The sequence below is a fragment of the Amia ocellicauda genome, chromosome 3, assembly GCF_036373705.1.
Source record: "Amia ocellicauda isolate fAmiCal2 chromosome 3, fAmiCal2.hap1, whole genome shotgun sequence".
NCBI classification, from domain to species: domain Eukaryota; kingdom Metazoa; phylum Chordata; class Actinopteri; order Amiiformes; family Amiidae; genus Amia; species Amia ocellicauda.
The window spans coordinates 24,039,733-24,055,570 of NC_089852.1; the positions used below are offsets into that span (position 1 = coordinate 24,039,733).

The 15,838-nt window shown below is 38.5% G+C and overlaps 2 protein-coding genes across 4 annotated transcripts in view; both read right to left on the minus strand.

The window, feature by feature from the left end:
* Positions 1 to 859: 859 nt before the first annotated feature.
* mettl2a (methyltransferase 2A, methylcytidine) lies at positions 860 to 5,831 on the minus strand. Of its 3 annotated transcripts, none has more exons than XM_066698593.1 (9): positions 5,654 to 5,831; positions 5,270 to 5,358; positions 4,317 to 4,498; positions 3,583 to 3,632; positions 3,237 to 3,297; positions 2,761 to 2,900; positions 2,230 to 2,336; positions 1,880 to 1,945; positions 860 to 1,492 (listed from the first exon to the last, which is right to left on the minus strand). In XM_066698593.1, exons 1-9 carry the CDS (start codon positions 5,806 to 5,808, stop codon positions 1,329 to 1,331), a joined length of 1,014 nt encoding a protein of 337 aa, XP_066554690.1. In that variant the 5' UTR covers positions 5,809 to 5,831; the 3' UTR covers positions 860 to 1,328. The 3 variants fall into 3 exon arrangements, with proteins under 3 accessions (XP_066554690.1, XP_066554688.1, XP_066554689.1); XM_066698591.1 differs by having other exon boundaries at positions 4,317 to 4,591; XM_066698592.1 differs by having other exon boundaries at positions 4,317 to 4,591; positions 5,270 to 5,420; positions 5,654 to 5,768.
* Positions 5,832 to 7,461: 1,630 nt separating this feature from the next.
* itgb3a (integrin beta 3a) overlaps positions 7,462 to 15,838 on the minus strand; it is a 32,001-nt gene continuing 23,624 nt past the window's right edge. The window contains exons 14-15 of the mRNA XM_066698594.1: positions 10,676 to 10,842; positions 7,462 to 9,910 (exon numbers count right to left, since the gene is read on the minus strand). Of these exons, the coding sequence (XP_066554691.1) occupies positions 9,839 to 9,910; positions 10,676 to 10,842 (239 nt within the window). The 3' untranslated portion in view covers positions 7,462 to 9,838. The remainder of the gene's footprint in view (positions 9,911 to 10,675; positions 10,843 to 15,838) is intronic.

Here is a 15,838-nt window from a genome sequence, read left to right on the forward strand (position 1 = left end):
TTATCCACTGAATTGACAGTTTGGGGAGGATGATACATATGCATATAGCAATACATATATTTTCCAATTATGATATTACCCTCATAAAAATACACTAGTTATTTTGCAGATTCTTGTAAATATCACAATAATACAATCTACATTTTAGATTTGACTAGGACATTTTAACATCAAAGCAAATGTATAATTTTAGAATCACACAATCTACAGTACAGTACAGTAATGCTGGTACTTAAAGGACTAGCACTACACAGCTGAGGTTAGGTCTGAATAGGTCTTTTATAAAACAAAAACAAAACATCTAAAAGTGAATCTAAAACACAGAGACTAAATTTAATGGTTATCTGGAGCTTTGTGTTGTATTATAAATGTCAATGTTTGGGAGCCATGTGCATCAGAAATGCATGGCTATTTTTCAAGAGATTATGAGATTATTTTATTTTGTATTCTTCAATTTTATTTAGAACTTTCCTAAAAATTGAGGCCTTCCAGCAAAACCTACCTACATTTCTGTGTTTCTACCCAGTAGGAATAACATGCATTAATTACAATTTAAGTGTACAAACTTGTTATATGCACATTTGTTTGCACTGCATTACTTTTAAGAACTTACAGCTAATTATTGACTTCATACATCAGTTCCTATGCATGTGTTTGGAGAGTCTTCAGAATTATTTTCCTAGAAAATGACCACATTTTTACTCAATAGCAAATTATAAGTTCTACTACAAAACTAGAAAGATATTCAATTTCTTAGGATACTTTAATCAAACAAAATGTCTAAGACAGAAGATGTATACATATTATACTTGAAAGTGTCCTTAAACTTCTGTTAAGCCAAATGATCAAAAATCACATATTGGTTTACACATTTATTTATTTTATTTCAAAATATAGAACAATTATTTTAAAACCAACAGTAAAACAACCAGTTCTATGCATAGGATAGATAGTATGGCAGTACAGTATGAGTGATGACAATTGGTATGATTGACAAAACACCACTTCATCCAAAACTGACTCCTCAGAATGATCTTAAAACTTGTTCTTATTAATTTTCTCTTGGAGGGTGAACCAGACCAATTTAATTTTAAACATCACCTGTTCCCATTTTCCTAAGAATGGACCAAATCATGACCTGCGTATTGCGTTACATCTTAACTTGAAGCCCAGCTGTCTCAAGACCTATTTTGGAAACAGTACTTAGCAACTGGAGGTAAGACAGCATTCGGGGGTCATGGGCTACAACACAAGATGCTGCTCCCAGACCCTCCACAGCAACAGTCCTGGCACCAGTCTCTCAGTCAGGCACACAATGCCCACTCTGCTCAGTCCTGTGTACCAGACACCTGTGGCAGTGGCCTACGGTACTTGCACTGGATCCAAACCCGGTACATAGTCAGCTGTTTTCCCCGGTTCACCTGTAGCCGTCGGTCTACCAAATTCTGCACCTTCTCCAACCCAGCACTCGTGAAAATGCCATCCAGGTCATCTGTAATAAAGAGACACACATCATGAGAGGATATTAGCAGCAATGATTTTAGATTAGGTAAAAGCAATCAATATAGTTCAACAGAAAGCCATGCTAATAAGTGACTCCTGTTGTTCATACTTCTATATTATACATTATCAAAACCAAATGTTGTCCTATTGTATATCACACCAGTTCTTGGCACAGCCCCATTTTCCCTTTTGAACAGTACAGCTCTATATATGTATCAAATATGTCATATACGATGAGAATTCAGGAAGACTATTTGAATCTTTGGGTTACTCTTCATGAGCATCAAAAGTGGGGGGAACAAAGTCAAAAGAACATTCACATTGGTGTTTTGCAACCGTATCTTCTTGGCAGAGCTATGCCGAGGAAAGTTTGTACCTTGTGTGAAGAAGTAGACTCGAGTTCCATCCCCTCGGACATAGAAGTTATCAGACAGACACCGCCCTGAAAAGACAAATTAAACCGTGTCACTGGAGGACTGCAGATTTTGGAGTTGCTGATAAACCCCATACAACTCCATGAACAGTCATCGGCTACTATTTCCAAGTCAAATTAGCACTGAATGAAAACATGAAAAAGAGCAGGCTTTTGATAAGATAGTTTGCCACAGGTGATTAATGCGACACCCTACAGAGGACAATTGTGAGCCTGTCATACACTTACAGGTGAACTGAACACGATTTATTTTGGTACACTGGACAACTTAGCAAACCTGTCAAGTCAAGCACCTTTCTTGAATCGCAGCTGAGCCATATCGTAGCGGCCATAGTCCCTCAAGAGAATCATTCCCCCTGGTTTCAGGAGCTTAGAGAGCCTGGAAATGGACTTCTGCATTCTAGATTAAATGAAGGAAAAAATAAAATAAAATGCATGAACAATTAGTACTCATTACCATTAATCAGAACTTACCACACGATTTCAAGAAAACATCAGTGAGGAGAAGCTTAAATGACTGAACACACACAATTGTTTTGGAGTGAGACAGATAGCATGGTAGGTGAGGAAAGTTACTTACTGCAGTGACAGACTGTGTATATTTCAGCTTTTATGGTAAAGTGGCATTTTGGCACTGTCAGACACTTTCAGTTACATTTCAGCTGCACTTCCAAGATAGGAAATGGTACTTTTGTAACGAAGCCTATCTGACCAATGCCATTGTTCCATTGTCTGCGGTGTGCAGAACACTAGCACACAGTAGCGGAATAGATAAGAGGGACAACAGAATGAGGACAAACTCTCCCTCACACACACACACTCACTTGTCAGGGTGAACTGCAGACAGCACGAAAATCAGCACGATGATATCCAAACTCTCGTCGGGGACAGGGAAGACAGCGCTCTCATTGCACAGGTCGTGGACAAAGGCGAAGCAGCGCTTGGGCTCGTATTCTTCATTGGACTGAAAAGGAACGCAAGTCACTATTGGTCGGGGTATCAACTGCTTATGAATAATCCAGGCTCTTGCATGTGAATGACAAGATTACTAACGTCTGCCTGAACTTTAGCAAAGCGATCAATTGCAAAGCACTATTATGATCCAAAATGTGTGGATACTAGTCTTCTGCTCTAAAAGGTAAATGCATTGCATACACGTCTTTTAATAACACACATCAAACGGGTTTATCTACCCAAATGACGGTTTTGTTAAATACTTAGGTAAAAAAAAATGATGTCGTCCCTCCATTTCCCTTCTACTGGCCCTTGAAAGAGCAATTGTCCCACCATTCCCTCTCACCTTAACAAGCTCCACCGCTGTACTGGAGAAATCACAACAGTATACAAAGATTCCAGGGACACTGCAGGGCAAATGCAAACACATGAACAAAGGCAATGACACACACACCAGAGTTAAACAAAACATGATTTCACAAAAGATATACCCGTGCTGAGTTTTTGCATTGATTTGATCATTTTTATCTCTTCTTAGACAGGAAAGTGAAGAATATCTACTTGTGGAACAGACAAATACTCAGCTTTTTCATACATTTTCATAAAATATAAAAATTGAGACGGGCATATATGTCATTATGCTTTTAATGACTTTCAAGACACCTACAAAAGGGGTGACATTTGCCACTTACTTGTTAGTCTTTAAAATTGGAAACACAGTGTTCCCCACACCACAGCCAACCTGGAGAAAATGTATAGAGAAAAAAGTTTCAGCCTAATCAACTGTTAGGGCACCTCTCCATATCCCTTAGATGGATTCATTCCTTTCAATCAGAAGATAGCAAAAATGACCTGAAATATACACCACAGACAAGTGTTTGGGTCTCAGTTCCAGAGAAAGCTAAACTGTCCAGCCAGACCAGTTGTGCTCAGTAAATTGTTTGTCCTTTCCTGGCTGAAAGATAGGTCTGTTCCACCGCCACATCTCTTAAATCCTGACGTGAACATTAGTCAGGAAACAAACAAAGACGACGGACACTGGAACATTTGATTCAATGCCGGAGGTCAGCTTGGGTAAGTGTCCAAAAAAGGACTGGCTACAGTAACAAAACACTTCCCTGTTATTTTTAAATGATTTGCCTGAACTTACAAACAGTGAGCTTTTCCATTTATACTGTAACTAACATTCAAACAACCAGATAAGTCATCCTGATGGGGGTATGCTTTGGTTCGAAGTCAGAATCTATTTCAAATGGATATATGGAATAATAATTATAGCCTACCACAGGAACTATTCAGTTCAGTTTCAACAAATAATGAAATGCTATTTACAAGCCCTCATCAAGCACTGCCGACAAATCAAATTGCTGTTTTGGCAATACCAGCACATAAAAGACTGAGTCAAAACAAATCTATCCTCTCTCACCTCCAATATACGGTAAGTGGCGGATGACCCTGGGAAATCGTTCTTACGCAGAGTCATAGCATCGAGGCACTCAGAAACGCTCTGAGCACTGGCTGACCCTGTGTGGTTTTGCACTGTTTGTCCGTCACAGTCCACTGCGGTTTGAAGCTTCCGTCCTCGACCAGGAGCCAGCTCGGGGAACTCTGTGAACAGCCAGTGACGGTCCTTAAAGAAGCGGTTTTCATGGATCTTGTAGAAATCATTCCAGTACTCATTTGCCCTGTTCTCATAGTCCTCTGGGGAGAAAAAAATAATTCCCAGAGATCTAGATCAGTCTTTGGCTGGACCCTGAGCGGTCTTAGACGGGTCATGTTCACAGAGGTTCAGGTTGGTTATGACTTGCTCTGCCAAAGTCATAGGCATAAGTTTTAGTAATTGAGACCGACTGGTAAAAGTCTATGCCTTTTTTGGAATATGGTTAGCAATAATGTTAAGATTACAACTGCTCTAAATGTCCTTATAAGAAAAAAAAAGTTATAAAAAGGATAACACAGGTTTCATACATTAAGTATAAAATGCTTTAGGAATTTGGCCCTGTAAATAATTTACACCAAGATCAAATAAGTATAGGCAAATTAAAGTATGACATTGATTGCATTTTGTCTGTAGTAACTATAATTGACTAGATATTAGTCATCCAATGCACAGTTGAAGATATTACATACAAAGAGGGTCTATAATAATAGCAGTAAAGACCTTCTTGCCCCTTACATTGTTTTTCACTGTAAAACTGTCTGATGGAGGCAAAGTCACAGGCTGGCATGTGTGGCACTGCTCTCACTAATGGAGTACAGTCTATCAAAAGTTTATAAGAATGATATGTGGAGTTGATGGGCAATGAAACAAAACATAACAAGATGCAGAATAATAAAACCATAAGTGTGTGTGTCAGAGGAAGCCGGGTCCACACAAACCTTGCTTCTCAGAGGGAAGGGGCTGACTGTTCTCCAGGACTTTGTGTTTGGCAGCCGTCTCCTGGTCCTCCGTCCACTCCACATTGTCCCTGCAGGGACACCATGAGACTGGCACTGTACCCCACTGTCTCAGTCCTGTAACTGAGGTGCACTGCAAACCACACTAAACATTTACTTTTCACTTGGCTTTCCCCCTCAATGAGCGATGATCAATTTGACAATGGTTAACAACTTTGATCATTTACTGTATAGAGAAAGGGAGTGACTTTGTAATTTGTTTATTTATTGTATTTAACCACATTTAAATTACTGTAAATGAGCAGTTGATAGCCCAACGTATCCACATGTTTTGAGTTTCGTAGTGACATGCAATGAAGCACATACCATGCGTTGTGCTGAAACACCTGGCTGGGATCAGTCAGGTATCGTGTTCCGAACTGGGGTCTTTTCCAGCCCTCACCGGGAGCTGGATCCGGAGCCGGGCCCGATTCGGAGCCGCCTACATCGGCAGACAGACTGACTCCACTGTGCGCCGCCATGATGGTTTTAGATCCCGGAACCGGCAGCGGAAATACGTCAAGACAGCGAATCCGTATTTTGTTTCGGAGTGGGGGGGTCTGTGCACGTCGCGTATGAAATTGCGAAAAAGTTGATTGATGCATCGAAAAGCGCATTTTATCAACACGATTAGAAGAAAGTCGTTTCAATATAAATCGAAGAGTGTACTACCCTATGTTCAAAAGCAAATTTCAACAAGAAATAGGCAAATTTCCTGTTGCCTATATATATATATATATATATATATATATATATATATATATATATATATATTCGCGATTTGCAACAAGATTTTGTGTAACAGACTACTGTTATAACAGCGTGTACCGCCAGAGGGAGCTAGTGTTCAATCCTGTCTGTAGAGCAGCTTGGCAAACCATTCAAAGACAGGTCCCATTATGTTTAAAATATATTACATTTTAATGAAGTTACGTTATATTGTTAATTTAGATTCCAGGGTTTCCCTAATCAAATCTTGTTCAAAATAAGAAACTACAGAAACGTTTTTCTGTCTCAAAACACGTGACTACGTAGCATACGAACAGTCATGTCATAAAATGAAGCATATCAAGTTGAAAACATTTTTAAAGACTTTATTGACCTCATGAGATAGAAACATGGAACAAAACAATGACATTTAAAAAAAAAAAGTTTTTGTTTTTTTTAATTAACATGAAGGTCAGCAATACTAAAACAAACCAGGTGCTGATTAATGTTGTCATAGATAGCGAGCAGTTTTTTTTTATCGCCAATCATAAATACTTGAAAACGACAGCATTTCTCATGACAAAGATGCTTCATTATTTGGTACACGCATTTCTGTTTATATTGGTATTCTGAAATGATAGTGATTTATGAATTAGAATATATCACATTATTTCAGATATCTAAGAAAAAGCTATGTTATGCATTTATGCTTTGGTGATACACATATTACTATATGCACTCAGGTCTGAAAAATACTTTCAGAGGCTATATATTCACAGTTGTAGTTGAAAGTATTCACACCCTACAAAATAGATAATAGATAATGAACAATATTATTGAACTAAATGAATTAGGGAAGAACGGTTTTAAATTAAGGATATAAAGACTTTCAAGTGACTGTGTGTCTATATATACAGCTCTGGAAAAAATTAAGAGACCATTGCAAAATTATCAGTTTCTCTGGTTTTACTATTTATAGGTATATGTTTGGGTACAATGAACATTTCTGTTTTAGTCTATAAACTACTGACAACATTTCTCCCAAATTCCAAATACAAATATGAATTTAATGGAATGGCTGCCATACATGTAGAGATGCTGATTTAAGACAAATTTGCAGTGGTCTCTTAATTTTTTCCAGAGCTGTATATATAGACACATGTCTCTGTGTGTGTCTATATATGCCATAGGTTCTGTGCTGAACCCCTACCCACTGCCCCATAAAAAACATCTGCTTTGAGCTTAACTGCAACAAGCTCTAAGTGACACCTAATTTCAGGATATGTCCCACATAACCAGAGATTAAACTATTATGAAATACCTGAAAGTAACATGAAGAAATACAAGACTGTTTTGGATTAAACTATTAAACTATTTTAAATACTATATTGGGTTTACATGCATACATATTTAACAATTGACTCATACAGTGTTCACAGCAGTTTATTGTTTGTTAGTTTTTTTCTAAACCAAATATTATTGTTTGTATTCCCATAAATTCAGCATCAAAATCTTTGTACATTGAAGTGCACTTTAGACTAGCCCCAGGGAACACATTTTGTCCACCAAACTAAACAAAAACACTCTTCTGCCAGACCCAGTTCATTTTGGTATTGCTGAACATGGAAACAAACAACAAAACAAAACAACACGAAAGAGGAGACAAATTAAAGTCAGAGTCCCTCTGTTTTCCCACCCAGTCAAAAAGTAAAGAAATACAAAAAAGTGAAGAAATTATAAAAAAAAAAAGCTGCAGTGCTTTTAAATGAGCCTAATACAGTGCTTTGTTCTTCGACAATTACAGTAAGTGTTTAAAGGTGCAGGATTAAATAGGACAGTCACATTCAGACTCTATTGAATGAATGCTAAAACAAAACAAACACAAACACCATGACTGTTAAATCACGGAGGAACCCACAAAACCTTTCCTCAAAAGTTGGCTAATTTCTTAAATAAAAAAGTAGAAAAATATTTCACACACTCTCATAAAGCAAAGAAACTTTAAAAAGGTACCCTTAGCCCTTGAATTATATTGTCCAGTTTTTCATTTCCCTGATGAAGTCTAGCAACTGCCAATGCAATGACAAAAAAAGGTTTTTCTTATACCACATTCAGGAAAGAAGTTTTTTTCCTCTCTCTCTTTCACCCATATACCATTTATTCACAAAACAGGTACTTTTATCATTTATAACTATCCTCCTAAAATAAAATGGCAGTGATATGTGCAGTGCTTGGGTAACTAACTTTCATGAGGAAAGAGGGAATTGCATTTCCTACGGGGCAGTTCACTATATTAACATCATATTGTCACAGTCAATGATCCATGGTTGGATATTGAAATCATCCTCCGTTGAAAACACAACAGGAATGCTCAGTTTAATTATTACTAAACCAGGAAAAGCACACAAAGGTGAACATACTATAAATACAACTTTCTTATTTTGTGTGCTTCTGTGTAGAAGTATGCGCTCAGAATCAAGTCTGTGTGTGTGTGTGTGTGTGTGTGTGTGTGTGTGAGTGTGTGTGTGTGTGTGTGTGTGTGACAAAGAGCCATAACAAAGCCTGCCAACAACTCACATTACATAACTGAGAATGAAAAATACTTGGGCCTTTTTGGTACTATGTGCCTTATCTGTTGAAGCAAACCCACTGGTTCACTGTAATTTGAAGTACTGGTTATTTGCTAGAATTGACAAATGTTGTCAGCAAGAGACATGAAAGTGGAAATTAAAATAATTTGGAAATTGGATGTGGCTTTCCTGGAAAAGGCACATACATTCAAAAGGACCATAAGAAATGCTTTCAGTTCATCCTACTGTCTTTACATTATTAACAATCTCAAAGGAGGAACAAACTAAAAACATGTTCATTGTTTTATTTGGATCTTTGAAATGGATCCGCTTTTCTTCTCCCAGTAAACATTTTTTTTTTCTGACTGATCTCAGTTATAGGTACAAAATATATACATCTTACAAATTCCCATACACAACATCATAAATTAAGTATTTTATTTGGGCTCTCTATGTAGCTGTAAATGTCCTTGCAGAATTAAATGTAGTTGTCTTTTTTATTCAAAATATTCTCCTATTCTTTACTGACAAAATAAATCTTAAAAGCAGCTTCTGAGTTTGCTATATAATTAAACTGGTTATTTTTTCAGAAATTGTAGTAATTCGAGATAGTCTTCAATTATCCTTAAGACTTTAAGAGCTGGTTTCACAGACCCAGACTAGCACTAGTCTTGGACTACCGCTGTTATTTTAGATCTTTTAGTAGTCCAAGGCTGGTGCTAATCAAAGTTTCTGAAAGCAGCTGTAAGAGTTAACTCACATCTTGGGAAATAATATTCCAGCTCTGTCACTCCTGACTGTCACTCTCCCAGGAGCCAGAGATGAAAAAGAAAAGGTGTGTTCAAAATGAAGAAATCCATGACTAAGGCTGTTGTGTACAAATTAACAGGATATGTCTCGTTTCTGGACATGAATACCTCTTGGGTCCTTAAACTAAGAATAAACTGACTTTCATTGTAATAATGAAAAATGATTGCTTGTTTAATTTTTTCATCAGCTTAAATTCCTTAATCCCTTGTTCATTAGCCTGTATCACCACCCATTACCCACCCTCCCACCCTCTATTATTATAATGTTTTACACCCGAGGGATGACATTACATTTGGCTACCAAGAATTGAAGAGAACCAGAACTGAACACAGCTCTTTAAACAGTCTTATCCCCTGCTGCTCCCCGATTGGCTCCAAGCTAGCAGAATCCTGAGTAATGCTGGTTCTGATTGGCTGCGCCGGTGTCACTCTGTGTTGCCACGGTATGTCACGTTTGTGAAGGTAGAGGTTGCTCCTTTGTACAGAGGGTTGTGACCCTGTGATAAAGCAAAGGGAGATATTTTAGTCACACTGGGGCTTTTGCAGATTGGATGAGGTAAATACTGGACTAGATTTGACATTTGGGTATCATAAACTAAAGTATTACTACACTCAAACATAAATGCTTTATCAAACACACAGACAAACAAATGAACTATTAAACAAAATGTCAAACATTTTGGGGGGCTGGGGGGGGCGGGTGGTATAACACTGTACATATCATAGAAAGAGAATTTACATGTGATATTTCTCAGTCAACAGGTGGCAGCAACTGATCAAAGAAGGCAATAAAGACATAAGTTCCAGTGTGGTTTCAGAAGATCACAGTAAAGCATAAGATGTATCTTCAAAAAAAAAATCATACTAAAGCTATCAGAGGAGGAATTAGTGAAAGATGACTGCGTTTCAAGAGATCTGCTGGAACAGTCATCATTTTGCGGTTGTGAGCAAAGCCTGAGGAGGGTTAGTATGGTGATTAGGCCTTGAATAATTTTTTTTTTTTTAAATAAAAAGGAGATGAGTGTGCTATGGAAAGAAGTTTCTGATACCTGGTAACTTCCTTGCATGCGCATGTACACGATGAGATACAAATAGTAATCTGAAATCAAATCTATATACTGTATATTTGTTTCCCCTAGGTACGCTACAGTAAACCTTTATAAGGGTAATTATCTGTATTTTGCTGTTGTAGTTAATATTGTCATAATATCTGATTTGATACAGAGAAGAACAATGTGAGTGTCCACAGCGGTGCCTCTCACCGTGTCCCATTTGGCCCGGGCACGTTCCTCCTCGAATTTAGCAAACTCGCGGCGGTCATGGATGGTGATCAGGAGCTTCCAGATGAGCAGGCCTGCTAGGCCCAGGATAAGGATGGCTCCGGCCACTGAGAGCAGAACCACCAGGATGTCGGGGCCCTTCGGACAGTCTGGGGGAAAACCACAGCAACACATTGGCTTAAGCAAGCAGTCTGAGAAACATAAGTAGCTTCCAGCTTCCTAAGAGCTGAAGCTGCATGAATTTGGCAGAATGTATTTATATCCATACAAAAAACATTCTATATATCCTTAAAATGTACTTATGTTAAAGGGAAGTTTTATGTCACCACCTCATGGAGTTTTGCTAAAGATGACTATGCCCAAACAGCCAGTCTTTATAGACCATGACCTAGACCATCGTCTATTGCCAGAAAGCTTTCAGAGAAATTGTATTTTTTCCCATTAAGTTAATCTGCTGTAATCTGTTGATTTTTCTAGATTTCCACTGGGAAAATATATTTAAAGTTCACAGCGCTGTCAGCTGTTATATCAATCCCCTTTTGCGCTAACATCCCAAAGCTGTAGACGAGGTAACTAAAAGCTGGCTGCTGCATTTCTCCTCCTGTTCAACTTAATTCATTTAAAACAAGCAGAACAAGGTAAATACATGACTTTGTCATAAGAACTACACTGTATTAAATATTCAGGTATAGACAGGTATTTAAAACCCATTTCCTTGTAGAGTTTTGCATTTTAGAGGCACTATGGCTATACAACACAATACACTTAAAGTAATGAACTCCTCAGTAAAAAGCTGCTTCATTGAAAGGATCAAGAAAGGCATGTAATACTGTGGAAAATTAGTACAGCATCTCTGACAGGGTTTAGTGCTGTCTAGAAGAGCAGCATTGTGGGTCGTGGTCAGGGCTCTGGACTCTGGAGTGGAGAGTTGTGTGTTCAATCCTGTGGGGGACACTGCAGTTGTACCCTTGAACAAGGCACCGTACCTAGATTGCTCAAAAACATAGCTGTAATTTGCTGGATAAGGGTGTCTGCTAAGAAATATAAGAATAAATATAAGAATAACAGTAATGTGTTAGGGGTAGATGTCATTCCAAACCCATGAGCAGCAGGTACAGACTTGCTGATCCCTGAAACTGAGGTTTGTTATTAGGAGGAAGGTTTTTTCCAATGCAGGAGCTCTGGTGCAACTCCAGTTGAGGTGGTTAATGATGCATCCAGCCTCAGGGATACATTAATGCTACTGTTTTGTATTGCACCAATACCAAATGCTTTGTTACGACACCTCACCTGTTGTGAATTTGTGTGTGTGTCGACTGCTTTCCCCACCCCCTGCGGCTCTAATTCATAAGGAAGCACTGGCATCTAAAAAAGCACTGGGGTAACGTCAGTTTAAGGGATGAGCTTGTCTGACATAAGAAAGCCTGAAAGTGTTTGCTGGGAGCGTTAGGTGAGCTCTGAAATTGTGTGTGTTTGCATTAGTGCTTTTCAGAAGTCTCAGAACCCAGAAGTCTCTGGTTCAAAGAAACAATCCCACACAAAACTCTCTGCTCTCTTCTCCTGCTGTGATCCATTTGTAAAATCACACCTTAGCAAATCCGTGTGAGTTTAGTTTTTTTGTGATCACATTATCTTTGCGGTCTAGTTTAAAACACACAGTAAAGCATGAGAAATGTAAAGGAAATGCATGGTGAAGCTTGCAAAGTTTAACACAGTTAACTTACTTGAGGGTTGTCAGTTTCCCCCCTCTTTACTCCCACACTAGCCAGAATTTCAGGAAAATGCGATTTGTTCTCATCTCTATTGCTATAGCTCAAGCAAACACTCCACTTGCTGATATAAACTGCCAGCAGGCACGGCGCAGGAGGAGCATATGTACAGGGCATAACCCATTCAGAATGCATTGGCACTGTCGTTATTTCTGTTGCATATCTCTGCATATGTTTTTTGCAGAAAGGGAAGGCTCTGTTTTGCTGCTGGCAGAGACTGTCGGCATCTGCTCGTGACTTTTTTTCTGGAAATCTTAATTGGTTATCAAGGATCTTAAAAGCAGATTAGATGAAAGTACACATGACTGGTATGAAGGCTAAGGATGGGGGAGAGGGGAGGGATGGAGGTGTCTGAGGATTTCAATTGGCCCTTTAGTTGGCCTAATGTACCAAAATATACTGCTTGTTGCACATAAAAAGATGCGTGTGTACATTCTTCTGCACCAAGCACATGGCAGCAGAAGCACCACTACTCTCCAGCCCTTGTCCTGGTTGTGTGAGGATCTCTGATCAGTCAATTTAAGATCCTCATGAATGTTGGCTAATAAAGCCAATGATTGGTTCAGTGCATTTCCTTGACAGCTCCAAAGGAAATGAAGTTGGCAGACTTTCTGTTTGTCATGGACCAGGGTTGGAGACTAGAGACTCTTGAGATGCCCACTTAATCCTTAACAGGTAGGGTGGCATAACTTCAGCTCAACGATACTTTCTGCACATATCTCCACTCTTGTCTCGGTGACTCTGTACAGCCTGTACCTGTTTGCCTCCAGAAATATCGCATCAGAATAAACTATTTTTAGGTGACAGTGTGGTCTGTCTTTCCTGCTCTCGCTTCCTCCCGCCAACCTCCTCTCTCTCCTGCTGGTGCCTCAAAAATAGGAATGCTTGCAAATCGCCCACAGCAAAAATATATTGTTGTTTGAGTAACCCTTTGTGTGGCTACCAGGTATTACCCAGCACTGTGAAGGGATAGCATTGAAATCATGTATTTGTTGCATGCTCTTGGCATATCTGTTGTTTTTGTTTCCTAATGCATTTTATGAGTATGTGTGATTCAAGTGTGTGTGTATATATATATAGTACTGTGCAAAAGTTTTAGGCAGGTGTGAAAAAATGCTGTAAAGTAGACATGTTAATAGATTATATTTATCAATTAACAAAATGCAAAGTGAGTGAACAGAAGAAAAATCTACATCAAATCAATATTTGGTGTGACCACCCTTTGCCTTCAAAACAGCATCAATTCTTCTAGGTACACTTGCACACAGTTTTTGAAGGAACTCAGCAGGTAGGTTGGCCCGAACATCTTGGAGAACTAACCACAGTTCTTCTGTGGATTTAGGCAGCCTCAGTTGCTTCCCCATCTTCATTTAATCCCAGACAGACTCGATGTTGAGATCAGGGCTCTGTGGGGGCCATACCATCATGTCCAGGACTCATTGTTCTTCTTTATGGTGAAGATAGTTCTTAATGACTTCTGCTGTATGTTTGGGGTCGTTGTCATGCTGCACAATAAATCTGATGCCTCCCTGATGGTATTGCATGATGGATAAGTATCTGCCTGTACTTCTCAGCATTGAGGAGACGATTAATTCTCAATTTACAGAAATGCAGCCCCAAACTTGCAAGGAACCTACACCATTTGTGTACAGTTCTCCAGCCCTTCGGCAAACAAACTGCCTTCTGTTACAGCCAAATTTTGACTCAGCAGTCCAGAGCACCTTCTGCCATTTTTCTGCACCCCAGTTCCTGTGTTTTCGTCCATAGTTGAGTCGCTTGGCCTTGTTGCCACGTCAGAGGTATTGCTTTTTGGGCTCAAGTCTTCCATGAACGCCACTTCTGACAAGACTTCTCTGGACAGTAGATGGGTGTACAAGGGTCCCACTGTTTTCTGCCAATTCTGAGCTGATGGCACTGCTGGACATATTTCGATTGTGAAGGGAAGTACGCATGATGAGTCTTTCATCTGCTGCAGTAAGTTTCCTTGGCCGACCACTGTGTCTGCGGTCCTCAACGTTGCCCGTTTCTTTGTGCTTCTTCAAAAGAGCTTGGACAGCACATCTGGAAACCCCTGTCTGCCTTGAAATGTCTGCCTGAGAGAGACCTTGCTGATGCAGTATAACTACCTTGTGTCTTGTTGCTGTGCTCAGTCTTGCCATGGTGTATGACTTTTGACAGTAAACTGTCTTCAGCAGCCTCACCTTGTTAGCGGAGTTGGGCTGTTCATCACCCAGTTTTATTCCTCCTACACAGCTGTTTCTGTTTCAGTTAATGATTGTGTTTCAACCTACATATTGAATTGATGATCATTAGCACCTGTTTTGTATAATTGTTTAATCATACACTTGACTATATGCCTACAAAATCCCTGACTTGTACCTAGAAGAATTGATGGTGATCTATTAACTACAGTCTATTTTTGAAAGCATTCTTACTTTACAGCATTTTTTCACACCTCCCTAAAACATTTGCACAGTACTGTATATATGTATATATATATATATATATATATATATATATATATATATATATATATATATATGTATATATATATATATATATATATATATATATATATATATATATATAAAGTTTTGTTTGTTTCTCAATGATAGGTAGCAATACATATTGACAATAAGAAAGCATTAAAAAGATTTGATACATTAATAGAATATCTGCATTGCTGTGATTGCCTTACCCATCTACTCCAACATTCTGTCCAATTACAGTATAATAATAACACACTTAATTGGTCTAGTTTAATGCATGTAATCTGTCACATCATAATCTAGGAGTAATCTTGTGGTTAAGAAACATTGCTTACATAAAAAATGAACATCTGCAGGCTTGTTTATTCAATCTACAGTTTGTAACATTTATTTGGTCTTGTTTTCTGCTGAAAGGCATACAAAGCTGCTCATGTTATGAGGTGACAAACCCATTAATTGCTATGGGGAGCTGTGCAATAACAGCATTCTAGCCTGGATTTAGGGGACTTTACCAGATAATGTATTTAATAAAATATTGTATTCAAAAGAAGGCTTTATTGAAGGCAACCCCAGGGTGCATGTGCACCATTCAAATTAGGTGCCACTACAAAAATGTAGAAAAGGGTTGGTTTTAATTAATTTAAAAAACCACACAGAAACCCATTGTAAATTACAAACACACATGCCATGACGTGTTTAGATCATCTCTAATATTAAAACAAACAGTATAATAGTTTATGCTGTTATGTTTTGGAACATAACTTTAAATAACTTAAACATTGGTAACTAGATAGTGAGATTTGGGAAATACAATCGATCAATATAATCGTATATCATGCACTTGACTACTGCTGTAATAACTGGTTTCAGATTACAAATGGGAGCAA